Raw genomic sequence first — 19,461 nt, 5'->3', positions numbered from 1 at the left:
CTTGAGCAGGGGGACCTTGCGGGCGCTGCAGGATTTCAGTCCTTCACGGCGTAGTGTGTTACCGATTGTTTTCTTGGTGACTATGGTCCCAGCTGCCTTGAGATCATTGACAAGATCCTCCCGTGTAGTTCTGGGCTGATTCCTCACCGTTCTCATGATCATTGCAACTCCACGAGGTGAGATCTTGCATGGAGCCCCAGGCCAAGGGAGATTGACAGTTCTTTTGTGTTTCTTCCATTTGCGAATAATCGCACCAACTGTTGTCACCTTCTCACCAAGCTGCTTGGCGATGGTCTTGTAGCCCATTCCAGCCTTGTGTAGGTCTACAATCTTGTCCCTGACATCCTCTGAGAGCTCTTTGGTCTTGGCCATGGTGGAGAGTTTGGAATCTGATTGATTGATTGCTTCTGTGGACAGGTGTCTTTTATACAGGTAACAAGCTGAGATTAGGAGCACTCCCTTTAAGAGTGTGCTCCTAATCTCAGCTCGATACCTGTATAAAAGACACCTGGGAGCCAGAAATCTTTCTGATTGAGAGGGGGTCAAATACTTATTTCCCTCATTAAAATGCAAATCAATTTATAACATTTTTGACATGCGTTTTTTTGGATTTTTTTGTTGTTATTCTGCCTCTCACTGTTCAAATAAACCTACCATTAAAATTATAGACGGATCATTTCTTTGTCAGTGGGCAAACGTACAAAATCAGCAGGGGATCAAATACTTTTTTCCCTCACTGTATATTTAAGAACTAGCTAAGGGCCATCAGTGATATGACTCATATGATACTTCAACTGTTTATCATCTGACTTTTGTATAAATATCAGTGTTTCTAAGCCATAGAATGGCGTTGAATGCCCCAGATATTATATAACAACATACCACGGTATAGCAATCTTGTAATATAAAGAGCCTCAAAAAGCTGTATTGCTACTGCAAACATTTGTGTATTTATTTATTTGACTTTTATATCCAGGTTAGTCATTGAGAACACATTCTTTTTCACAATAACATATTATTCAATGAATGACCGTCAAGGAGCGTTTCAACTGTGTTTTAACAATTTGGGGTGTTTAAGAATTAAGACACTGAAAGTTATCAGCATGTGCACAAAGGGACTGAAGACAGAGGAAACTCTAGATACAGTGTGGTAAATCCTGGTGATGGAATGTGAAGAAGAGGTCTGGATTTTTTTCATAAATGTATTTTGGTTCTTAATCTCTGAGACAGGATCTCTGCAAAAAAATATCGAAGACGTTATTAAATTCAGCCAAAAGGCAATGAATTCCCACAAAGCACAAAGCAGCTGCCTTTTTAGACCGGTTTTTGACTTATTTGTGATGATTTAAGGCTGTGTTAAAATGAAATGTCATTATTTAAGGTGAAATCAGAATGATTCTGTGACTGTTTTTATGGACCATGCCATGTAAGTGATGAGTGTAAATTACTTTTCTGTAAAGTATATGATAAAATACATGCATCTTGAAAGCCATTATTTATTTCTGCTCTTTTGTCAGTGATCAATGGGGTTTCAGGTAGCAGAATACAGCCAGCCATTGTAATTCCTACCTACCTATTGCTACTCCCCCAAGGGGAGGAAGAAAGACATTGTTAGACTTAAAGCATAATGTATTCCCTCAGTTGGTGACTGGTACTAACTTTTTATCTGCTTTCTTCTACCAAGATGAAATTCTATTTTAAAAACAAGCACATAAAGTTTTAAATGCTCAAGATATCTAGTCTCTGGCACCAGTTACATGAAAGAAATGATCAAAATAGCATTATTTATAGCACTTGAAAATTATGTCTAAAAACGTATATTCCTTCTCTCAGAATCATTCATTCTCACCAGAAAAATGAACCCAAACCTGCCATTCTAAGTGCATCAACAGATTTCTTTACATAACTGTTATGCAACATAATTTTAGATTAAAAGTTTGAAAGATATTAACATCTCGGTAAGCCAAATTTCCTTGCTGGTGAGTATCATATAGATGTACATTTCATGTCGTTTTGCATTGCCTTTCAGTATCTTTTTAATTTCCATTGGCATATACACTACTAGGGCATTCCTTAGCTCCACCTCAAAGTGTTCCAAAAAAACTGTATTGTGCAGTGACCTGGACCTTTTCAAAAAGGTGCTCATCACTGCAACGTGAACATTTAGTCCATCACAGCCAATCACTGCGGTAGAAATTGAGTGTGGTACAGGGAATGGCAGGGGGATGGAGGGCAAGGCTTCATTGAGCTTTGTTGTACAATGTCTTTCAAGTTACATATGGGAATACAGGGGGAGAGAGGACTTGGCACAAAGAGCTGGAGATGTGACAGGCATACAGAAGCTGGGACTTGAGGGAGAAAAGGAAAAAGAGGAAAGGGACTTGCTTGTGCTCATCACTTTGTCCTCCAGGCTTGGTGCAGGTTTCCAGAGGCCCTGTGAAGACAAACTCTGCACCGCAGCCAGAAGGGCCTGCTGGGAGGAATTCATCATGAGCATCGGCCCAGGGAACAAACTCTCAGTGATGACACCAGGGAATATTGGGCAGTTCAAAGAGGTAGGCCTGTACTATAGGTATTTTGTCTTGAAGCCTTGTCTGGGTGCAAGTCTGAGAAAGTTGATTTGCCTGAGTGGGATTGAAATGAAAACCGTAGGTTGGCGCTGTCTTGTTGCTCCACACTCCTCTTCATGTAGGCCTAGAAACTGGGGGGAGAGGGATAAATGATGTGCTAGACTATCTCACTTGTGAATGTACAATGCACCTTTATCAAATCAAATTTTATTGGTCACATACACATATTTAGCAGATGTTATTGCGGGTGTAGCGAAATGCTTGTGTCCCTAGCTCCAACAGTGCAGTAGTATCTAACAATTAACAACAATACACACTAATCTAAAAGTAAAAGAATGGAATTAAGAAATATATAAATATTAGGACGAGCAATGTCGGAGTGGCATTGACTAAAATACAGTAGAATAGAATACAGTATATACATATGAAATGATAAAGCAGTATGTAAACATTATTAAAGTGACCAGTGTTCCATTATTAAAGTGACCAGTGATTCCATGTCTATGTTTGTAGGGCAGCAGCCTCTAAGGTGCAGGGTTGAATAACTGGGTGGTAGCTGGCTAGTGATGGCTATTTAACAGTCTGATGGCCTTGAGATAGAAGCTGTTCTTCAGTCTCTTGGTCCCAGCTTTGATGCACCTGTACTGACCTCGCCTTCTGGATGGTAGCGGGGTGAACAGGCCGTGGCTTGGGTTGTTGATGTCATTGATGATCTTTTTGGCCTTCGTCGGTGTCCTGGAGGGCAGGTAGTGTGCCCCCAGGGATGCGTTGGGCAGACCGCACCACCTTCTGGAGAGCCCTGCGGTTGCGGGCATTGCAGTTGCCGTACCAGGCGGTGATACAGCCCAACAGGATGCTCTCAATTGTGCATCTGTAAAAGTTTGTGAGGGTCTTGGGGGCCAAGACAAATTTCTTCAGCCTCGTGAGGTTGAAGAGGCGCTGTTGCGCCTTCTTCACAACACTGTCTGTGTGGGTGGACCATTTCAGATTGTCAGTGAAAAACGGAGAGGTATGTAATGTAGACACCCATTTTCCCATATCTCAATTAACTACAAGTTGCCCAGGTTTAATGAGGGATTTATAACAGAAGGGGGAATTTGAAGAATCTCTGATGAAAAGGTATGTGTGCAACTTTGTAGTCAACCCTGTGTCCAGCGCAGTGTCAGTGGGCATCGTAGTTTGAATCCACGAGCCAATCAGAAACCCCGCAGTGCTGCTTCAGCTCAGGCTTTGCCATTCTTGTCCAATCAGATTACAGCCGCCTTGTTTGCCTTGCTTTTTGAATTCAGATTGAGCGAACTGATTTGTCCACGAGAGTACAACGTCCCAAAGAAAATGGATTATGCAGACAAACAATTAATTCCGACAATCGAAGTTAATTTCGCTTTTTCAGTATGCATTAGCTAATATTTAAACCAGGAGTTACTTAAATGTTTGTTTGTTGTACCGCAAATCTAGATATTTACTTTTAGAGACAGGAATAACCTGCAGATACCAGTGTCAATTCAGTTAGCCAACCGCTAGCTGAACTGGTCGACTAGCCAGTTTGCAACTGTCACCTGCGATTATTTTTTGTTATTTCCAAAGCTTTTGGTAAGTCATTTGACGTTTCTGTGTATTTCTCCCATCAACCATGATTATTAAGTAGCTAACTAACAAGCTGCACCCTTGGCCTTACTAGCTAGCACGCTAACCAAGGTAGCTAAAGTTGTTCAGCAGGTCGCTAGCAACACGTTGTGTTGGGTAATGTTGATAACTACTGTTAACGTTAGCCAGCCTGCTTCGTTCAGCCTTTGGCAAGGTTTTCCACTGTACGTTAATGCACACATTGTTGCTAGCTAGCTAAAGAACGTTAATCCAAGTTGTTGCTAAATGGGGACGTCTGTTACTGTATTTATACATGGCCATGGGATATTGCTTTTCAATAGGAACAGTTCAAAAAATCGACGTAGTACGTCTAACTTTGGGACACAGCTTAACTACACAGACTCCCAATGTTATGACCCAAGCTAGAGTCCGTCTAACGTTAAATATAATATAATATGCCATTTAGTTATCCAAAGCGACTTACAGTCATGTGCGCATACATTTTTACGTATGGCAAAGGTAGCTACTAAAAACGCTTGTAATACCCAGGCTGAATAACGATAACTAGTTAGCTAACGTTAGTTATACATTTAGAACAATAGTTGGAGATAGGAATCTTGAATAACTAGTTAGCTAACGTTAGTTTATCAACTTCTTACTTGCTCAAACCAACTTAGACATTGCACCAATGTGCACATAGCTAACGTTAGCTAGCTAACAGTTACCAATATTCAGATACGTAACGTTATATCTTATAAAACAAACCAATCGTAATCATGTGGCTAGCTTACTGTCTTGAATCTAACGTTAACACTCAGATCAACAACACTCGTCCAAACTAGCTGGCTTTGTAGCAACACAGTCAGGCCTAGTTCAGACTTCAATAAAACATTTATTTCCATCATTTTTATTCCAAGTGGTTTGGCAGTTGACACCTCGCTCTCTCCTCAAGCTCTAACTCCCCTAACTTTTGATTGTTTGGACAGGATTGTGCCACCACCCTTGTCACACTGCCATGGCTGACAGCAGCATAGTTACTTTCGGGAGGGCTCAGAGTCTGCTGGTGGACTCCTCTGTGTATGACTCCAGGATGGCTGAGACTACTAAGGATGTATTCCTGAGTTTGGACTCTGAAGACATGGAAGGCAATAGTTTCCCCTTCTCTCAATCAATTGGATATTAACTTCATTTTACCTGAGGCTCACTCAAAACAGGAAGGACTTCTTTCTATGATTGCTTTCACATTACCTTTGCGATTCACTGAGCCCTTGGTCCTCTGTATTCTCTTGTAGAGATGCTGCATTGTGTCGAAACCAGAGTCGTTCTTGTGGGAGAAGCTGCCAAAAATGGAGCACTTGTCAAAGCACTGCAGGTACCATGCCTTAATAGTTCTGAGCCCAGTTGTATGGGTTGTCATTGTGAAAACAACATTGCATTATGGTTTGTTTCTTGTGATTTTTATTTTGTTTTCAGGATAATGAGTACATTGAGTCACTGTCATTACAAATAAATGTAGGACTAATATAGCCTATATATTTAGCAATCTAGCTTTGGCCAAGATGAGAAGAATATCACCCAGGTTCTCCAGTTAAACTTCAGACTCTGTCCTGTCCTTAGCCTTTAGAGACACACTACTGCCAAAGCTTTCATGGTGAAGGCAGGACAGGAGACATGTGTCTCTCTGTGTGTGAGTCAGGGGAGGGGAGTGGGCAAATGTGCTTTATCTGTGAACGTGAAGCAGTGGCACAAGCCTAACTGCGGGAATAAAACAGGTTCACCCTTGAGAACAATTGAGAAACTTGTCAGATCTGAAGTATGATCATAATCTCATTCTGGATGATGCCTCTGCATTAAATTTTTTAAAATATTTTCCACTGTCCTGTAAATCCATATTTGCATATTTTTGTTGTTGTAAACAGCATCATTCAAACATGGGTTTATGGGACAGTGGTTAACATTTATATATTTTTTAAATTGTGCAGGCATTATCCAGAATGAGATTTTGATGTAATATGAGTTGGTTTAGTGTTTTGCAGAGTTTTATAACATGCTTTAGACACATTTTCAAATTGCATTGTAGTCAATGGCAAGTGATGACTCTGCAAAATGTGACAAGCAATTTTCTCTTTAACAAAATATTTTAAAAAACAGTTTGGGGGATCAACTACAAGCACAGAAAGATTGATAATTTTATATATATATATTTTTTACAAAAAACAATTGAACTTCCCCTTTAAATTATCTATTTTGTGGGACAATCTGTATTAGTGTCACATCCGCCAACAGTTTAATCAGAATGAATCGACAAAGAAAAGTCCTCCTGCTGCTTTTAACTTTTAATTTATCAGAACTTTCCCCCTAGATCGCATTTGACATTTGTTTGAAGTCATTGCCTTCTGGGTTGCAAGGACACAGGCCCCTTGTTTAGAGAATTTGTCAGTTTGGTGTCGCCAGCTTGACATTAATGCTTAATTTTACAGGCCGTCAGGATAATGGAAGTCCCGGTGGTTAAGATTAAAGGAGGGGAACCGGGCGTTGAGGCCAGAGAGAAATTTATTAAATCTATAGTCAATATGGTATGTCTTTGTCCGGACTGGGAGTGTGTTGCATACTTTAATGCACCAAGGGGTCTCTTTGTATGGGCAATCACAGGGTGATTTGTGTGTAACTGCAGCAGTATCGTCACAATTACTGGTACATTTCACAGATTTCTATTAACACCTGGTGTCCAAGCTAAATGTCTAACATAATGATCTAACACGTTCACACTGTTGATTACTCTAGTCCCTCTGATTTATGGTAGCAATATTTGACCTTTTGTGTTCTTGATTCAATTTCTGCTCTTGACTGAATTTAGTGATTTAATCAAAAACTAAATAACGTCTTAATCTGAGTGAGCACTCAATTGTTTCATACGGCATTTAGGAATGTCATCATGGTGTGCGTTAGTCTGTGTGTCTCTGCAAATGAATGAACGGCTTTCAAGTACCTGAACTTCAATGTTCCTGTTTGCTCTAAACTCACCTAAATGTGCTATAAATGAGTCATTCATATTGCAAAATGATATACCCCTCATTATTATAAAATTACTCATTTTTATATCAAAGTGCTGCTTGCGTGTCCCTGCTCTCATTAACAGTGACTTTTAATCCACAGGATATCAACGTGCCTTGCATAAAGACAGACAATGTCAAAGAGTTTGGAGATGGAGAAAACACAGAGTTTGAGACTGTGTTCGTGCTTACAGACTTTGCCTCACCTGACTACAGCTACCTTTACAAACATGACAACCGGATCGTGGGCCCCCCGGTTGTTCTGCACTGTGCGGGACGAGAGGAGGTAAGGACAGGAGCAAATCACTCCTGAAATATACTCCCTCAATCACTCAGGGATAGTGCTCGGCTATGGATCATTCTTCTCAGGTTCAAGATCTGATGTTTTGACTGTTATGGCACAATTTAGCATCTGCCTGCTACGGGAAGATGAAGTAAAATGCAGAAAAAGTTGTGCTTTGAAGTTAAATAGATTTATAGAAGGGTTTTGATTGTTCCCGGGAACCCTGAGAAATGCATCACTGTTATCTGGGTCTAAGCAGAGCACCTGCTCAACACAGTCCGATTACTGCAGGAGATGGACACACCACTGGCCACAGATCACTGCACATCTCACCAGTCACCGCTCTAAGATTACTGTAGATCTATGGAGGAGTACAACACAATTCTAAAAACTGAACAAGGACAGACACTGCCGCAAAAGGCATGAAATATGGCCATAATATTCAGAATTAGTAATTATCTCAGGATCTCTCTCCCCTTATCTACAGAGCCTGTTAACTTTGAGATGTATCAACAGAACACAAACATCACATACTTATAAATGCATAGGCCTTACATACAGCTTTGCTACTGACCAGTAAAGCACCCCCAAAAGATTAGAACTTGATAAAAGCAGTGGAGGAAAGTTTCCAATATCAGAGATTTATGAGAACCATATTGTTTGTTTTTGTTTCCCACAGCCCCTGCCATTTTCCTCTCGTCCTTTATACTCTACCACCATGCTCAACTTATCGCTGTGTTTCACTGGTTTCCGCAGCAAAGAGGCAGTTGTAAGTGTAATGCATTCAAGCTGATTTTGTCATTTGTAACACTACCAAGTACCAACATGTTGGGTTTGTTTGGTATTTTGATGCTAAGATATATTTGTTGGTGCCAAATGTCACTTTCCTTTATCCCCTGTAGAAACACCTGGTGAATCTGGTGCATCACATGGGTGGCGCCATCCGTAAGGACTTCAGCACTAAAGTCACCCATCTCATTGCATACTCCACTCATGGCGAGAAGTACAAGGTTTGTAAAACACCCCTAACCTTTCCTCCCATCTGGAAGAGCTCATGTATAAGCCTAATCCATATGATTTAGTTGTGATTTTGTGCCACCATTTCTTCCATATTTTTAAGTGAACTTCCTCAAACTTAGTTTAAACTGTGCAGTGGAACTATCAAAACTCGCTGAGTGCTAATACACTCCCTCATTGGTTCTTTTAAGACGTGTTTTCGATAGATTCTCCTCAAGGAGTCGCTCTTAACTCTCGTTGGATTATTTTGTTCACCACATGACATTTCACTTGCTGACTGACGTTTTTAGTTGTATTGATTCTCTGTAGTTCTGTTTGCTTTTCTCCATACCCCATCCTTTTCTGAATTGAAAGCTTAACTTGTTTCGGCATGTTTTGCTCCAGCACTTTAAACAGGAAAAGTAGCCTTGTTCTCTTAACAGACAAACTGAGCTGTTTTACATTGGAAGTACAAGAATGAGAGCAGTTTAAATACACATGCCTTTTTTCATCCTTAACTTTGAAGAATATATTTTTGTCCTCTTGCAGTACCTGGCAAATATAGCCTACATGCTGTTAATGTTACAGAGGGCAAATAACCTCAATACACATTTCTAAACAATAGATCATTCTCCTAATGTGACGTGTACCTGTCTCTTGTAGCTTGCTGTGTGTATGGGCACGCCCATCCTCACCCCAACATGGATCCATAAGGCCTGGGAGCATAGAGATGATGTGTAAGTACCTCCTCATGCTCCAGACAATGGCCAAAGCCAACTGCATGCCCAGTCCTTATTGACCTGATTGTGGTCTTCACATTCATGTTTGTACATCAACTTATACTATTGTATACAAAACATTAGGAACACCTTCCTAATATTGAGTTGCACCCACTCTTCCCTCAGAACAGTCTCAATTCGTCGGGGCATGGGCTCTACAATGTGTTGAAGTGTTCCACAGGGATGCTGGCCCATGTTGACTCCAATGCTTCTCACAGTTGTGTCAAGTTGGCTGGATGTCCTTTGCGTGGTGGACAATTCTTGATACATTTACATTTTTTGTCATTTAGCAGACGCTCTTATCCAGAGCGACTTACAGTTAGTGAGTGCATACATCTTTCATACTGATACACACGGGAAACTGTTGAGCGTAAAAAACCCAGCAGCGTTGCAGTTCTTGACACAGACCGGTGCGCCTGGCACCTACTACCATAGCCAATTCAAAGGCACTTACATGTTTTGTCTTGCCCGTTCACCGTCTGAATGGCACACACACAATCCATGTCTCAATTGTCTCAAGGCTTAAAACCCCTTTTTTAACCTGTCTCCTCCCCTTCATCTACACTGATTGATGTGGATTTAACAAGTCACATTAATAAGGGATCATCGCTTTCACATGGATTCACCTGGTCAGTCTGTCATGGAAAAAGCAGGTGTTCTTAATGTTTTGTATACGCAATGTACATGCATAGGGGCTGACAACCACCTGTTCTTACAGAAAATTCCATGCTGGAGATGAAGAGTTCCGCACAGAGTTCAAAGTTCCCCCCTTTCAAGACTGTGTGCTGAGCTTCCTGGGTTTCTCAGACGAAGACAAGACCAACATGGAGGAAAGGACAGTCAAACATGGTATTGGCCTGAGATCTTGCTGATTCATATTTGTTAGAACTTTTCAGTATTTATTTTTTTGTTCTTTGATATGTTATGTCTAGGCTTTACCAAGGCTGCTCTGCATGTACACATTCCTGTTCAATAGTCTTTATTTCTGTCCTCCCTCATATTATGGAGTCCTTTTGGAGTTTCTAAAACCTTAATCCTAACGTGTTTCTCCAAGGGGGCAGCTACCTGGAGGTTGGAGATGAGAAGTGCACGCACATGGTGGTGGAGGAAAACTCTGTCAAGGAGCTGCCATTCGTACCGTCAAAGAGACTTTATGTTGTTAAGCAGGAGGTGAGCATTTCAGTGTAGTAGATGTCAGCTTACATCACTGAACCGGCAGGAGGCAGACAAACACTTTTAAAAATCCCAGATGAACAGTGTCTGACTGAAGCATACTACCTCAAATTCAGGCATTTATGCACCTCAAATTAATGCATTTTTCTAATACATTGGCACTGTCAAGTCTTGGAAAATTAGCATTGTTTTTTTCTAAGCAGTATGTCAAATAAGCATTTCTATTCAATGTGTTTAGTTGTAATGATATACTGACTTGGATGGATCAATATTTTATTTTCCTTTCGACTAGACAAGTAATTTGAACAGAGATAGTCAACACTGGTGTTCCCAACCTTGTATCAATACTCTGTTTCTTTGGCTGTTTAAGTGGTTCTGGGGGAGCATACAGATGGATGCCAGAGCAGGGGAGTCCATGTACTTCTATGAGAAGGTAAGTTCTGTCTGAGTCAATCTGATTTATCCTACCAATGCCCCTGTACAAATCTCTATACAGTGGAATGGACACTGCTGAGGTTCTATATAGCTGTGTTGCACACATCCTCACGAGTCTCTTCCTTTGGAGAGAGTGAAGTGAGCTAGGAAAAGCTGAAAGAATGCATATTTTTCAAATACACACATTATATGTCCGAACTCCTTTGGCTCAGAGTTTCTGTTTACGAAGGTAAAGACAAGTCTCGGTATCACAATTTTCTCCCTCCAGAACGTAATCGAGCATCTGACCAGATGACGCAAGATTTTAGATCTCGGTTAAACAAGATTACTTTCCACCAAACTGAAGTCCTTTCCCATTTTACACTCATTTTCTCCATACATCTACTGCTACTCTCCTGCTCTCAGATGGACAGTCCTGTGATGAAGAAGGCTGTGTCCCTGCTGTCCCTCAACACACCCAACAGTAACCGGAAGAGGAGGCGTCTGAGGGACACTCTGGCCCAGCTCACCAAGGAGACAGAGATCTCCCCCTTCCCTCCCCCCCGCAAGAGGCCTTCTGCCGAGCACTCCCTGTCCATTGGTTCTCTGCTGGACATCTCCAACACCCCAGAGACCTGCAAGGCCCTGGCAGGTGAGAGAGGAGCCACAGTCACTCATAATCAGCCACACATGTCATGTCACAGGGCTGGAAACACTGGGTGTTAGCCCATCAACTGTGGTTAATAAGCCCCTCTGTCCTTGTTAAAATTTAATGCAGGCAAAAAGAGACCGGGATTATAGCATAATTAGTGTCTCATGTCAGTTGTAATCAGGGCCCTGTCATAGACTGTGGAGACAGTCACTGCTGGTCGCAGAGGGAGGCAGGAAGAAGCAACATGCTCTGCTATTCTGTTTGAACCCCCCCCCCCCAACCCCCAATGAGACTGAACACCTTGTCTTTCAGAGGACAGTGTAGAGCGCAGCAGGCATATGAGGGTCTGTGCTGAGACCAGAAGGCAGATGAGGATGAGGATGAGGAGGAGTAGGGGAGCAGACCAAGAGTGGACCTTCCACTGCACTAGCACCCCTACCCCACAGCTGGAGACAGGGACACTAGAGTGGGGGGGAATGGCCCAGGCCACAGAGACGGAGGAGGCTTCATGGATGGACTCGTCCCAGGAGTCACTCTGTCTCAGCGCAGGTCACTCAGTTTAACTGTCACTCAGTTGAACTGTCACTGTGGGGGAATCTGATTTTGCATGATATTAGAAACTATATAAGAAGGTTTTTTACAGCTGTCTTGCTGATCAAAGAGGTGCAACAGCAAGAATAGTACATTGAGAGTTAAAGCCTGGAGAGTTGATTTGAGGATGATATTGATATGAAATACGTTTTTTTGTTGCATTCTCAAATGATTCTCACTAGCTAAGACAAAAGCCCAAAGCTTCCACAGAGTAGCCTTCACTCTGCATGTCAGACAAGATACCCATTTCCTCAACTGAGACATACAGGAAGTCAAAAAGTTCTGGATTGTGGATCGTCGAAGAAAACGTTTTTCCCCACTGTCTCAATCAAGATTCACTTCTTGACTCTCTGGCTCTTTTCCAGAACACTCCCGGCCGTCGAAGAGCTCTACACCTGCTGTCCTGAAGCAGTCGGCAAGATGGCAGGTCTCCAAGGAGTTATACCAGACAGAGAGCAACTATGTGGATATTCTCACCACTGTCATGCAGGTTTGTTGTTGCTGCTGCTGTGGACATCGGGCTCACAAAACACCACCGGGGATGCTGGGGTCGTTATCAGGCTGTCCCACCGGTGCCTGAATCGAGTTACCAGTGGGGGAGAAAATGATTAGGATTATGAGCATCAGGACTGTCAGCCAGGCAGGCAGGCTCCCACTCACACCACTCACCCTCTGTTGCTCATCGATCCAAGCCTCCGGCCTTTCCTTGTCTCATCGCTTCCACTTTGGCAATTCTCCATCTCTCTCTGCTCGCTGTAGCATTACTATGATAACAGTAGAATGGAATGTCCTCGCTCGCTCTCTTGTTAAGCAAACATCACTATGCCAAAAATAGTGTACCCACTCCTTGGCTCACTCCCCCCTAAATCACCTGTTTACTTTCACCCATGCCCAGTCACCCACCCCCACTCTTATGAAGTAACCAGTAGTATTGTGTCATCTCTGTCCCATGCCCACTACACCATGCCAGCCCAGATGAGACAGATGGCAGGCTTCACGTCAGATGGTCTTTTAACACTGACTGCTGACAGGTCGACCCCATGTCCGCTGCCTTCTGAAGTCCGCCGATAAGCTGGCCTGTCAAGAGTGGGCTTGAATACCAATTACTCCATTATGATTCACACATGTTGGGCGCTTGTTAAAATGTATTTTTATTAGAACAAAATGTAATTAAAAGCCATTTGGAGCATTTTTTTTATACCTTTTTCAGGGAAAGCCAAATGTACAGTGAGGGGAAAAAAGTATTTGATCCCCTGCTGATTTTGTACGTTTGCCCACTGACAAAGACATGATCAGTCTATAAATGTAATGGTAGGTTTATTTGAACAGTGAGAGACAGAATAACAACACAAAAATCCAGAAATACGCATGTCAAAAATGTTATAAATTGATTTGCATTTTAATGAGGGAAATAAGTATTTGACCCCTCTGCAAAACATGACTTAGTACTTGGTGGCAAAACCCTTGTTGGCAATCACAGAGGACAGACGTTTCTTGTAGTTGGCCACCAGGTTTGCACACATCTCAGGAGGGATTTTGTCCCACTCCTCTTTGCAGATCTTCTCCAAGTCATTAAGGTTTCGAGGCTGACGTTTGGCAACTTGAAGCTTCAGCTCCCTCCACAGATTTTCTATGGGATTAAGGTCAGGAGACTGGCTAGGCCACTCCAGGACCTTAATGTGCTTCTTCTTGAGCCACTCCTTTGTTGCCTTGGCCGTGTGTTTTGGTTCATTGTCATGCTGGAATACCCATCCACGACCCATTTTCAATGCCCTGGCTGAGGGAAGATTTACATGGCCCCGTCCATCGTCCCTTTGATGCGGTGAAGTTGTCCTGTCCCCTTAGCAGAAAAACACCCCCTTAGCATAATATTTCCACCTCCATGTTTAATGGTGGGGATGGTGTTCTTGGGGTCATAGGCATCATTCCTCCTCCTCCAAACACGGCGAGTTGAGTTGATGCCAAAGAGCTTGATTTTGGTCTCATCTGACCACAACACTTTCACCCAGTTCTCCTCTGAATCATTTAGATGTTCATTGGCAAACTTCAGACGGGCCTGTATATGTGCTTTCTTGAGCAGGGGGACCTTGCGGGCGCTGCAGGATTTCAGTCCTTCACGGTGTAGTGTGTTACCTATTGTTTTCTTGGTGACTATGGTCCCAGCTGCCTTGAGATCATTGACAAGATCCTCCCGTGTAGTTCTGGGCTGATTCCTCACCGCTCTTATGATCATTGCAACTCCACGAGGTGAGATCTTGCATGGAGATCAAATACTTTTTTCCCTCACTGTATCTTTGCTAGATCAGAGGACTTTTAGTGGGATTAAGTCTTTGATTAGATGGGAAGGGAGGGTGGCTTGTTTATATTTAATACATTCCTGCACTCTAAAAATATTTATCTTCCCCAATGTTGAATATAGATTTTACTTTCTTCTTTTATTTTTTATAACAGTCTGGTAGTACTATTCAGTCTGAAATAGTGAGGCCTTATCTAAACCATTTGTGTTTCACAGCCAGTTGGTTGACTTCTCCGCCCATGCATAAGTCAATGGTACCAGCTGTGTGTATTGGTTTAGGGAATAGTAGGATCTTGGCTGTGTCTCACCTGAAACGTCTGTTCCTTTAGTTGTTCAAACTCCCCCTGGAAAAGGAAGACCAAGTTGGAGGACCCATTTTGGCTCAGGAAGAAATCAAGACCATCTTTGGCAGCATCCCAGATATCTATGATGTACACACCAGGATAAAGGTAAGCACCTCTCCTGAAAATGTCCCAAGGTTAACTGAGCAAGAGTTCAATCTGTCCTTGTCATCTAAAGACCCTCTGTTTCTTATTGGGTTGTTTTGACAGGCCGATTTGGAGAAGCTGGTCATGGACTGGTCTGAGGACAAGAGTGTCGGGGACATCATTCTCAAATACGTGAGTATAACAGGCCTTTGTTCTGAACATGTTGTATTTAGCCATTTTGGACATTCTGACTGTTCCTTTGTCTGTCAGTCTAAAGACCTGGTGAAGGCTTACCCACCATTCGTCAACTTCTTTGAGATGAGCAAGGAGACCATAGTGATGTGTGAGAAGCAGAAGCCACGGTTCCATGCTTTCCTCAAGGTACGTGACCACTGTGGTGAGACTATGTACATTTGTGTATACATCCATGTGAGTGTGGGTTTTGAAGTTACCATATCCCTCATGTTAAAGATCATTCATTGCTCATCTCTTTATGTAAAGTAAGCATGGAGATAAAAACTCTGTTAGTGCGTGCGAGCATGTTTAAATGAGTAGGCTGCGACATCTGTCAGGTCTCTGCTTCAACAGCAGTGTTTTCTTGCCTCCAGATCAATCAGTCGAAGCCCGAGTGTGGGCGGCAGACGCTGGTGGAGCTTCTGATTCGCCCCGTGCAGAGACTGCCTAGTGTGGCCCTCCTTCTCAACGGTAAACTACACCACACACACTGCTCACACTTGACAGCCACATGTTGAGCAACATACTGCATATGTGGCATGATAAAGTTCTAATTATAATGCATTCTCCTCACCTGCAGTATGAAGAGGTGTTGCACGGTATCCCTAAACTTAGGTACTTTTTCGATACTAGAACATGAAAAACGGTTCGGTAGTAGAATTTCTGTTACTTTCGGTACTTCTATCAAATGTGTCTCATGCCGTATATTGACTGAGTGGATCGTATCGGTCTAGTAATTTGTCTGAATTCTCTCAAGGCAGTAGTAGGCTAGGCGACATGCTCTTGCGCATGCAATGGGGAGTCAGCTGACAGCAAGAGCCACTTTTGAGAAGCTAGGAGCACAAGAGAGAGAAACTCAGCAAAAATAGAAATGTCCCTTAATGAACATGCACCTGTGGAACGGTCGTTAAGACACTAACAGCTTACAGACGGTAGGCAATTAAGGTCACAGTTATGAAAACTTAGGACACTAAAGAGGCCTTTCTACTGACTCTGAAAAACACCAAAAGAAAGATGCCCAGGTTCCCTGCTCATCTGCGATAACGTGCCTTAGGCATGCTGCAAGGAGGCATGAGGACTGCAGATGTGGCCAGGGCAATATTGCAATGTCCGTACTGTGAGACACCTAAGACAGTGCTACAGGGAGACAGGACGGACAGCTGATCGTCCTCGCAGTGGCAGACCACGTGTAACAACACCTGCACAGGATCGATACATCTGAACATCACACCTGCGGGACAGGTACAGCATGGCAACAACAACTGCCCGAGTTACACCAGGAATGCACAATCCCTCCATCAGTGCTCAGACTGTCCGCAATAGGCTGAGAGAGGCTGGACTGAGAGCTTGTAGGCCTGTTGTAAGGCAGGTCCTCACCAGACATCACCGGCAACAACGTTGCCTATGTGCACAAACCCACTGTTGCTGGACCAGACAGGACTGGCAAAAAGTGCTCTTCACTGACGAGTCGCGGATTTGTCGGATTCGCGTTTATCGTCGCAGGAATGAGCGTTACACCGAGGCCTGTACTCTGGAGCGAGATCGATGTGGAGGGTCCGTCATGGTCTGGGGCGGTGTGTCACAGCATCATCGGACTGAGCTTGTTGTCATTGCAGGCAATCTCAACGCTGTGCGTTACAGGGAAGACATCCTCCTCCCTCATGTAGTACCCTTCCTGCAGGCTCATCCTGACACGACTCTCCAGCATGACAATGCCACCAGCCATACTGCTCGTTCTGTGCGTGATTTCCTGCAAGACAAGAATGTCAGTGTTCTGCCATGTCTAGCGAAGAACCCAGATCTCAATCCCATTGAGCACGTCTGGGACATGTTGGATCGGAGGGTGAGGGCTAGGGCCATTCCCCCCCAGAAATGTCTGGGAACTTGCAGGTGCCTTGGTGGAAGAGTGGGGTAACATCTCACAGCAAGAACTGGCAAATCTGGTGCAGTCCATGAGGAGGAGATGCACTGCAGTACTTAATGCAGCTGGTGGCCACACCAGATACTGACTGTTACTTTTGATTTTGACCCCCCCCCCTTTGTTCAGGGATACATTATTCAATTTCTGTTAGTCACATGTCTGTGGAACTTGTTCAGTTTGTCTCAGTTGTTGAATCTTGTTATGTTCATACAAATATTTACACATGTTAAGTTTGTTGAAAATAAATGCAGTTGACAGTGAGTGGACGTTTTATTTTTTTGCTGAGTTTATATATACAGTTGAAGTCGGAAGTTTACATACACCTTAGCCAAATACATTTAAACTCAGTTTTTCACAATTCCTGACATTTAATCCTAGTAAAAATTCCCTGTCTTAGGTCAGTTAGGATCACCACTTTATTTTAAGAATGTGAAATGTCAGAATAATAGTAGAGAGAATGATTTATTTCAGCTTTTATTTCTTTCATCACATTCCCAGTGGGTCAGAAGTTTACATACACTCAATTAATATTTGGTAGCATTGCCTTTAAATTGTCTAACTCGGGTAGCCTTCCACAAGCTTCCCACAATAAGTTGGGTGAATTTTGGCCCATTCCTCCTGACAGAGCTGGTGTAACTGAGTCAGGTTTGTAGGCCTCCTTGCTCGCACACAATTTTTCAGTTCTGCCCACAAATTTTCTATAGGATTGAGGTCAGGGCTTTGTGATGGCCACTCCAATACCTTGACTTAGTTGTCCTTAAGCCATTTTGCCACAACTTTGGAAGTATGCTTGGGGTCATTGTCCATTTGGAAGACCCATTTGCAACCAAGCTTTAACTTCCTGACTGATGCCTTGAGATGTTGCTTCCATATATCCGCATAATTTTCCTTCCTCATGATGCGATCTATTTTGTGAAGTGCACCAGTCCCTCCTGCAGCAAAGCACCCCCACAGCATGATGATGCCACCCCCGTGCTTCACGGTTGGGATGGTGTTCTTCAGGCTTGCAAGCATCCCCCTTTTTCCTCCAATCATAACAATGGTCATTATGGCCAAACAGTTCTATTTTTGTTTAATCAGACCAGAGGACATTTCTCCAAAAAGTACTTTTTTGTCCCCATGTGCAGTTGCAAACCGTAGTCTGGCTTTTTTATGGCGGTTTTGGAGCAGTGGCTTCTTCCTTGCTGAGCGGCCTTTCAGGTTATGTCGATATAGGACTCGTTTTACTGTGGATATAGATACTTTTGTACCTGTTTCCTCCAGCATCTTCTCAAGGTCCTTTGCTGTTGTTCTGGGATTGATTTGCACTTTTCGCACCAAAGTACGTTCATCTCTAGGAGACCGAACGCGTCTCCTTCCTGAGCGGTGTGACGGCTGCGTGGTCCCATGGTGTTGATACTTGCGTACTATTGTTTGTACAGATGAACGTGGTACCTTCAGGCGTTTGGAAATTGCTCCCAAGGATGAACCAGACTTGTGGAGGTCTACCTTATTTTTTTCTGAGGTTTTGGCTGATTTCTTTTCATTTTCCCATGATGTCAAGCAACGAGGCACTGAGTTTGAAGGTTGGCCTTGAAATACATCCATAGGTACACCTCCAATTGACTCAGGCTAATTGAAATCATTTATCAGAAGCTTCTAAAGCCATGACATCATTTTCTGGAATTTTCCAAGTTGTTTAAAGGCACAGTCAATTTAGTGTATGTAAACTTCTGACCCACTGGAATTGTGATACGGTGAATTATAAGTGAAATAATCTGTCTGTAAACAATTGTTGGAAAAATTACTTGTCATGCACAAAGTAGATGTCCTAACCGACTTGCTAAAACCTATAGTTTGTTAACAAGAAATTTGTGGAGTGGTCGAAAAAGGAGTTTTAATGACTCCAACCTAAATATATGTAAACTTCCAACTTCAACTGTATATATATCTCCTCTGCCAACAAAACGACTAACGAACAGCAAAATCAGACAACCCCATAGTAGAATAGTTTACCTATTTACCTAGTCAGCTTGTCGATGTGCGTGAAATGGTTAAAGTTACGAGTTTCGACAGGAAGAGAACCATGCATTCTAATAAGCAGTCAATATGCAACATTTCTTAAAGCAATCGCGGGAAAAACATTTTGAAAGCAGTTTTGATGGCCCTTGTTAAAAAGACCTGCTTTCCATCACTACCTCATTTATTTTTAAACTCCTAAAAATTAGCGCAAACTGCAGTTTTAAAAGAGTATATCAGCATAGTGCTCGGCAATTCGATGTGACTGCATACAGGAGACCGTGGGCTAAATAAAATTTGATTTTATTTGAAATGTAAGATGGGTCAATTGTAACAGATAGGCAGGCTTACATTACATTCACTGTTGTACTTTTTTGGGGAAATTAAAGTAATCAATATGTTGCTAACTAGTAACAAGTTGTAACTAGTTCAGCCTTCCACAAAAAAATGATCCCGGCTTTCTTTTTTTGCCATGGCGTCGTATTG

The 19,461-nt window shown here is 42.7% G+C and overlaps 1 protein-coding gene across 4 annotated transcripts in view; it reads left to right on the top strand.

Moving 5' to 3' along the window:
* The first annotated feature begins 3,870 nt into the window (after window positions 1-3,870).
* The window catches only part of LOC121533384 (protein ECT2), a 43,215-nt gene continuing 27,624 nt past the window's right edge, over window positions 3,871-19,461 (top strand). The window contains exons 1-18 of one of the 4 annotated variants that reach the window (XM_041839279.2): window positions 3,871-4,163; window positions 5,144-5,302; window positions 5,450-5,529; window positions 6,638-6,733; window positions 7,314-7,496; window positions 8,173-8,262; window positions 8,396-8,503; window positions 9,153-9,226; window positions 9,987-10,117; window positions 10,323-10,438; window positions 10,812-10,874; window positions 11,282-11,507; window positions 11,820-12,056; window positions 12,464-12,588; window positions 14,724-14,843; window positions 14,946-15,014; window positions 15,093-15,203; window positions 15,431-15,527. In XM_041839279.2, coding sequence (XP_041695213.2) covers window positions 5,173-5,302; window positions 5,450-5,529; window positions 6,638-6,733; window positions 7,314-7,496; window positions 8,173-8,262; window positions 8,396-8,503; window positions 9,153-9,226; window positions 9,987-10,117; window positions 10,323-10,438; window positions 10,812-10,874; window positions 11,282-11,507; window positions 11,820-12,056; window positions 12,464-12,588; window positions 14,724-14,843; window positions 14,946-15,014; window positions 15,093-15,203; window positions 15,431-15,527 — 2,056 coding nt within the window. In that variant the 5' untranslated portion in view covers window positions 3,871-4,163; window positions 5,144-5,172. The remainder of the gene's footprint in view (window positions 4,164-5,143; window positions 5,303-5,449; window positions 5,530-6,637; window positions 6,734-7,313; window positions 7,497-8,172; window positions 8,263-8,395; window positions 8,504-9,152; window positions 9,227-9,986; window positions 10,118-10,322; window positions 10,439-10,811; window positions 10,875-11,281; window positions 11,508-11,819; window positions 12,057-12,463; window positions 12,589-14,723; window positions 14,844-14,945; window positions 15,015-15,092; window positions 15,204-15,430; window positions 15,528-19,461) is intronic. The other 3 variants (XM_041839280.2, XM_041839281.2, XM_041839283.2) reach the window with 3 other exon arrangements.

Source organism: Coregonus clupeaformis, chromosome 20, assembly GCF_020615455.1.
Source record: "Coregonus clupeaformis isolate EN_2021a chromosome 20, ASM2061545v1, whole genome shotgun sequence".
Classification (NCBI taxonomy): domain Eukaryota; kingdom Metazoa; phylum Chordata; class Actinopteri; order Salmoniformes; family Salmonidae; genus Coregonus; species Coregonus clupeaformis.
Note: the sequence above shows the minus strand (reverse complement) of the source record. Positions and strands in the feature narration are given on the sequence as shown.